This window comes from Galeopterus variegatus, unplaced genomic scaffold (genome assembly GCF_000696425.1).
Source record: "Galeopterus variegatus unplaced genomic scaffold, G_variegatus-3.0.2 Scaffold7309, whole genome shotgun sequence".
In the NCBI taxonomy this organism is placed as follows: domain Eukaryota; kingdom Metazoa; phylum Chordata; class Mammalia; order Dermoptera; family Cynocephalidae; genus Galeopterus; species Galeopterus variegatus.
The window spans coordinates 103448-111325 of NW_007733420.1; the positions used below are offsets into that span (position 1 = coordinate 103448).

The following is a 7878-nucleotide window of genomic DNA, read 5'->3' on the forward strand; positions in this document are numbered from 1 at the left end:
CGTGTCCAGCAACGGATCGCAACCCTCAGTGTTGCCCCCGTACCGGACCGGGGACCGGCAACAGGATCGCAAACCTCGGCGCTGCTCCCACGCCTCGCTCAACCAGTGAGCGGGAGCCGGTCTGTATGTGGGACCCGAACCCTCGGGCGGCAGCGCCGCCGCGCCTCCCAAGCGGCGCACTATCCAGTGCGCCACCGGGCCGGCCCTTGGGTAAAATAATTTTAAATTACTTTTTTCTTACCACATGGGTATATAATTGTTTAATTTTTTCTGTGTTCTTTTCCATAGATAAAATCATATTATAGTTATAATTACATCTTTTTCTTCAGTCAACTAAAATTCTACATTTCTGGGTAGAACTCATAATCATACTTCTATTTGCCTTATATAATTTTTTTAGAGGGTTGCAACATAATTTACTATATATGCATCACTAAACCTTCGCTTGCTAATAGTTTTAAGTCTGTAATTAGCAAAGCAATGTACATCTTCTCATACATAACATATTCCTGGGAAAAGTCCACTGCAGAATAAACATGTGTAGCTGCAGGGGCCTCCAAACTCTTGCAGCTGTTCTAGCCCCGTTTTGCAGTTGAGCAGCAGTAGAGGCCCATCTTTATGTAGATCCTTACTCATTCTTAAGTGTTTTCTCATCCACCATCTGTCCTAGTGTTATCTATGAGACTGTCAGACAGGTATTGTGATCATTCCATGCTGTGAGTGAGGAAACTGAGGCTCAGGTAAACAGTTTACCTGAAGTCACAAAGACAGTCAGTGGCAACTAAGGATTGAACTCAGGGGGCCGGCCCGTGGCTCACTCGGGAGAGTGCGGTGCTGATAAGGATTGAACTCAGAACTCCTAATATTTCCAATCTGGTTTTCTATTCATTCATTCATTCTTCATTCAACAGGTGTTAACTGCACTTACTAGTATGCACTGTTTTGGTATACATTCATTCCACTTAAGAATGAACCTCTCATTAATACCAATTGCCTGACATTGAGTCTTTAAAGATTGATGAAAAAAAAAAAAAAAAATCCGTAGTCTCATATCCTGTTTCTTATTTCCAGGGCTGACATAGAAGAAAAACCAGACTTGACTGGTCTTTGAGATCAGAGGAAGTTTTCTGTGTTACTAAAAGTGACTCATGAGCTATCTGCCAATTTCACAAACTTAGCCTGCCTATGTGGGTCATATCTCCAAAGCAGGCTTGGTCAGTTCCTGGGACACTAGTTCCCAGGAAAGTTCGCAGGGTGGCATATGCCTACTGCTACCTTTCTCCAGTTTCAAAGCATTCCGAAAGTTTAGACTCCATACAGATCATGAAGCCAAGGCCCAAATACCCATTGGCTGCTAGGCTACATCTGGGCCTTTTTTATTCCAAAAGGCCATGCCTTCATGCCTACCTTATTGTTTGGGCCTTCCATTGTGCCTAATACAGGGGCTTGCCCCTTGAAGGAGCTCAATCAGTGATCGTTGGTTTGAGTTGAATAGTCTTTAGTAAATAGAAGGTCCTTGTTGTTTATGTTTGTACTTGGAATACAAAGAACAAAGATAAAAAAAATCACACATAAATCTCATCCAGCCCACTGTTAACATTTTCATATTAAGATTATACCATATAAGTGGTTTATATAGTCTACTTTTCACTTACTATTAAATTGTATTTTATAATATCAATAAAATTGTTTATATAAATATTATTTGGGTGGCTGCACAATTTCCACCCTACAAAAGTATCATTATTTATTTAACCATTCTGATGGTTGTTTCCACTTTTTTCTCTATTAAAAATCATTCTCAATGTAATTCTTTGACCTAAAATTCTGATAGTTTCTTAGGTTAGTTCCCTAGAGACAGGATTTGTGGGACAAAGAGTATAAAGATTTTGAAAGCTACCCATACATATTGCCAAATTGCCTTTTAGAAACTTTATGCCAATATACATATCCAACAGAAAGCATGTTGGGCTTTTTTTATGACATTAATATTTTTTCTTCCATTTAAAAAGAATTTATTGTAAATTGACAATTTATAATTGTATACACTTATGGGGTACAAAGTGATGTTATAAATTATAAACACAGTGTGGAATAATTAAAGCAAGCTAATTAACATATCTGTCACCTCACATACTTATTTTTTTGTGGTGGGAACATTTGAAATTTACTCTCTTGGTAATTTTGAAATGTACAGTACATCATTATTAACTATATTCACAATGCAGTATAATAGATCTCAAAAAAAACTTATTCCTCCTGTCTAACTGATACTTTGTACCCTTTGACCAACATCTCCCCATTGCCCCCACCCCCCATCCTCTGGTAACCACTATTTTACTCTCTACTTCTATGGGAACAACTTTTTAGATTCCACATATAAGTGAAAACATGTGGAATGTGTCTTTCTGTGCCTGGCTTATTTCACTTAAGAATGTTGTTATTTTAATGTTGGAATTAAATACTGTTCTTTTTTTCCAGTCCTGGGATGCAGAGAGGATATTCAAGGAGGCTGAGAAGTTCTTTGTGTCTGTTGGCCTTTTTAATATGACTCAAGGATTCTGGGAAAACTCCATGCTAACTAATCCAGAAGATGGCCGGAAAGTGGTCTGCCACCCCACAGCCTGGGACCTGGGGAAGGGAGACTTCAGGTAGGGGGACTGACACTAAATGAGAGACAATGGAGGCAGGGTGATGTTGAGCTTGCATTCCTATTCTTCTTCTCTGAGCACAGAAGAGATGAGTTAACTCTCCTTGAACTAAGGCTGGGAGTGCATGAGAGCACATTTGGGCTTTTCCAGGAAAAGAGGATTGCCAGCAGGCCCCAACTTGAACCTTTAGACAATCTGCCTCACTTGAAATATTATGCACCCATTAGAGTTGCATGGTCACAGGGATGGTGGTGCCCACATTAGAAAAGGTTTGGTGCTAAGATTTATGGGAGGTGGACATGTGAATCAGGCATTGATCTTCACCTTCATGTTTCACTTTGGTGAGTGAGACAGGATAGGCAAATAAATAAGTTGGGATAAAATGGAGAAAGTGGTTTGTGTCATAAGAGAGACTCGGGAAATGCTCTACCGGGAATTGGAAGAGAACTGATCATACCTGGAATAGGAGGTAGGCTCAGACAGGGCTTTGTGGTTGGCATTTGAATAGGACTTGCAAGATGAGAGAGAGATTTGGACAGACAGCTGCGAGGAGAACACCAGGCTGGGAGAACAGCAGGATCAAATGCAGAGAGGCAGGAATTGGGAACAGAGGCTTGGAAATGCTAAGTGTGTCACTTAATGAGTAGGCAATCTTAGACAAGATATTTGGCCTTCTTAGGTTTCTGATTCTTTATCTATAAAGTAGAATAGTAATTCCTAGGTCATAGGTTTGTGAGCATCTTGGGTTGGCTTTCCCAGCCTGACGTGGAGATTCTAGTACAAGTGCTTCCTTGAGGGAGAGCTTTCAGGCAAAGGGAGGTGAGGGAAGCAGGATGGGACAGGAGAAGGAGGTAAGGACATGATCTCTGCTAGAGACTTGGCCTCAGCCTGTTCCCATGAAACTCTCTGGGGCATGATTTGAACCACAGAGTTGGTCACACCTCAAGACAAGGGAACTGGCCTGTTGTACCCCTAGTTCGGTCATTTATTGGCTGTGAACTGCCCCAGAGTGTGGGGGGACATAACCTTTTGGTTGAGGCACCTCCCATTTGGCCAAAGGCAGTGAAGGAAGCAGCTGTTGGCTCTTATGAGAGCTATGACTCAGGCAGCTGGGGAACAGGTAGATCTGCCTGGTAAAGGAAATCTGGTTAAGGCCCCACCAGCATCCACTAGAGTAAGGACTGGCAATCCTTTTCTGTAAAGGGCCAGAAAGTAGATAATTTAGGTTTGCAGGCCTCTGTTGCAACTACTCAGCTCTGCCCTTGTAGCATGAAAGCAGCCATAGACAATACATAAACAAGTGGGCATGGCTGTGTTCCAATAAAATTTTATTTTTTAAAACAGGTGGCCGGTCAGCAGGCCATAGTTTATTGACCCCAGTACTAGAGTGAGGCTTAAAAATGAGAAAGAATATGTAAGTTTCCTAACACAGAATCTTACTTATAGTAGACAGTAAATATAGAGCAGCTATTCTTATAGTTGTTCCAAAATAGGATAGAGAGAAACCAAGTTAGAAAAGCAGGTTGGAGTCATACTGGAGTGTATAAAGAGGCTGAGTTTATTATTGAGCAGTGAGAAGTCCTTAAAGGATATTTATGGGGGGTGACACAATCAGAGTGGTAAGAAAATTAATTTGTGAATCTATTGAAATATGACCCCTACAGCCACCAAATGAACATGCTCTGGTCAAGTTGAAAAGGACCACCACCTAATTGTCAAATGCAGTCCTTATCCCATTGGGCTACAACAGCATCAGACAACATTTACAAGTTGTCTTTCAAATGTTGTTTTTCATTGACTTTGGCATTGCCATCATCTTCCAGACTTCTTTGACCTCTCTGATTGCACTTTCTCTATCTCCCCTGAATCATCTTTTTTCTCCACCCCTTATGTACTGGGGCCTCCTAAAACTTTGTCTTTGGCCCTCTTTTTTTTTTGCCATTCTATTCCTACTTCGTGAGCCACTACATCCACTTTTTGGCTTACAAACTTATGATTCCCAAGTCTCAATTTCCACCTCCTTCTACTATTTCTCTATCTTGGCTATACCAAACTGATCACAGTGTCATGAGTGCCACATTCTTTTCTCAAGCTTTTCTCATTGAGCACTTCTAGGAATGTCAACCTCCCTGCCACCTACCTGGCAACTTCCTGTACGTTGATCAAGGTCCAGACTGTTCATTGCATCCTCAGTTATTCCCTTTATGGTGTTTCTAGGAGACTGTGCCTGCATTCACTCACTGTTACACTCAAGGCCATATCTACTGATCACTTATATAGTATTTGCCTCAGAGTTTTTGTAGTAGAAGACTCTGTTTATCTTTCTTCCTATTAGTTTCTGAGCAAGACAACAAGACATAGCCCTGGCCATCTCTTTATATTGAGCAACTAGTGTAGTTTCTAGGACATAAGAGGTAGATACCCAAGATTCATTGCTGAATAAATCTTGGAAAGATAATTCATGCTACCCAAACCCCATATAACTCTACTGCAATGATTACATGAAATTCAGTGAGATTCATTGTAATCTTGCCCATTTTTATGCAGAATTAAAATGTGCACAACGGTGACAATGGACGACTTCCTGACAGCCCATCATGAAATGGGACATATCCAATATTACATGGCATATGCCACACAACCTTTTCTGCTAAGAGATGGAGCTAATGAAGGGTTCCATGAAGCTGTTGGGGAAATCATGTCACTTTCTGCAGCTACACCGAAGCATTTGAAATCCATTGGTCTTCTGCCACCTGATTTTCATGAAGACAATGGTATGGATATATTTATGGCTTGTTTTGGGGATTCTTTAGTCTGATATGGGCAAAACTGTTATCACACATAGGAAATATTTTTTCGCTACATAAGATGTAAAGTATTTTTGGGTAATTGGGAATAAATTGCTACTGGTAAAAAAAATTAACTGTATCTCAGAACATGTCAACTTGTGATTTTGTATTTATGAAAGGGAATAAGAGAGATAACTGAACCCCTCATTTTAGCTATTTGTGGCAAAAAAGATCAGCTCCACTTGCTGGAGCGTTTGGTCAATATGGTCAAGGTCATGAGCTCCATTCTCTTGTGGGCAATTCACCTTGTTTGATCATTGGCTCCAGACCCTCAATGATCTTACAAGGACCTGGGAGTAGGCCAGTGTAAACCTATCATCATGTCTGAAATAGTTATATCATGAGGACAGACTCAGTGGACTATAGACCAGTAGTGGCATCCTCCTGTGAAGAGAGCAACAAAGGAAAGGGAGTTAATGGTAACCCCTAATTAACTCTGATAAGAGGCATTTAAGGAAGGCAATTAAAACTAACTTAAAAAAATGAAGACTAGGGGTAGCTTGTGGATATTTATCTACCTATCTTGTTCCAGCACTTCGTCCTACTCCAAATCCCTTAGCTGAGAAAATGAATATATACTAATTATTAAGTCCACTGTCAATATTTCTCACATAGTCATCCTTATAGTAAGTATATTTTGAGGAATAATATTTGGAGGTTAGGAAAACTCTCTTTAACACAAAACATCCACTGTCATCCTTATCTTAATATTTATCCTTTTCCATTTTACTTGCAGAAACAGAAATAAACTTCCTACTCAAACAAGCACTCACGATTGTTGGAACTCTACCATTTACTTACATGTTAGAGAAGTGGAGGTGGATGGTCTTCAAGGGTGAAATTCCCAAAGAGCAGTGGATGAAAAAATGGTGGGAGATGAAGTAAGTCACTAAATATGCAATCAGTAAATTGTTTTCTCATGAGTTTGCTGTTTATTTAAAAGCATTCATCTGGCTTGTGTGCACACACAAAGACAAAATGGTATTTGTATTTCATTGCCTGAGGGCTTCCTAAGGCCACCAGAACCCTCAAATGGCAGGAAGGACTGAGGAACTAATACCACTCCCATCAGCTCTCAACTGATGACTGATGAGAATCGGTGGATAAATACCTCAGCTCCCTTGCCCTCAGGTGGGATAGCTCCGGAAGCGAGTGCTCTACGCTGAATCCTAGAGTTCCTCAGTGGGATTAAGCTCCAATTACCCACAGTGGTGACTTGCTTGATATTGCACCTTTTGTGGGCTGCTGTCCTTTTCTTGTCTCACTTCTTTACTCCTTTGCTGTTGTTTCCTGGAACTGATTCCCGGGAATTTGTCCCAGGGTCTGTTTCTGAGGGATCCCAATCTAAAATGACTAGAATTGGTGTTCTCAGAGAATGCTTCATAGTCAGAATAACTGAGATTTTAATAGGTAAATCTTGAAAGCTGGTGATGTGGAATTAAGTATGTGACAAAGAGAGAGAAGTACATTTAGGTTCAGGGGAATGCCATCACACAGCACACACACACACACAGGCACACATTAACTGCCTCTTTTTTATATTTCTAGTCTCTATTTGGGTGCCATCTCCTCTGATAAAAATTCCTTGGCTCTGCTCCCTACCATGGGTTAGGTGACACCACTTCATGCTCTTTATTCTTAAGTGCTGAGTAACTCATTAAACTGTGATATTATTTAGGAAGTGATCAATTTATTCATTTTATGTATTCTTTTATCCATTCTTTTTTAAAAATAGTGACCCCACATTTTATGCAAAGCACTGGCGATCCAATGCTGGGTCCAATCCAATACATGGTCCTTGACCCCTTCAAAATATTTAGTCTATAGCAGGATGTGGAAAACAAAATCACTGTAATGTGCAGTGTTGGGGTCTGTGAGTGTCTAAGGGGAGATCCAAAGCCCAACTTGGGGGGATGAGATAAGGAAAGGTATCCAAGTTGAGCCTCGAAAAAGGTGCGGAAGTTAATCAGGTGTGTGTGGAGAATAGAGAGAATGCTAAGCTAGAGAGAACCTGACACATTTGGGCAACAGATACTGATTTATTTCAATAGTTGTAACACTATATCACTCATCACTGTATTCCAGATGCCCTGCACTGTGCCTGGCACATACAGGTGTGACGTAAATGGATTCTGAATGGATGAATTACAAAATAAAGAAAGAACAAAAGAAAGACAGAAAGAGAAACAAAAGAAGTCTAACTTCTTTCCACCATCTATTAGTCAGAGCCCCGTCAATTACTTTTTTCCTTTGTTTTCCTTATTTTTCCTTTTTGAAGTAAAGACCTCATGTGTAGCATTCAGTACCAAATTCGTAAATTTATTTATTTATTTATTTTTATTATTTTTATTTTGTCAATATACAATGTAGTTGATTAT

The 7878-nt window shown here is 40.2% G+C and overlaps 1 protein-coding gene across 1 annotated transcript in view; it reads left to right on the plus strand.

The window, feature by feature from the left end:
* LOC103607293 (angiotensin-converting enzyme 2-like) overlaps window positions 1–6385 on the plus strand; it is a 28722-nt gene extending 22337 nt beyond the window's left edge. Inside the window, exons 8-10 of the mRNA XM_008591813.1 lie at window positions 2482–2651; window positions 5199–5425; window positions 6237–6385. Coding sequence (XP_008590035.1) covers window positions 2482–2651; window positions 5199–5425; window positions 6237–6385 — 546 coding nt within the window. The remainder of the gene's footprint in view (window positions 1–2481; window positions 2652–5198; window positions 5426–6236) is intronic.
* The last annotated feature ends 1493 nt before the right edge of the window (window positions 6386–7878 follow it).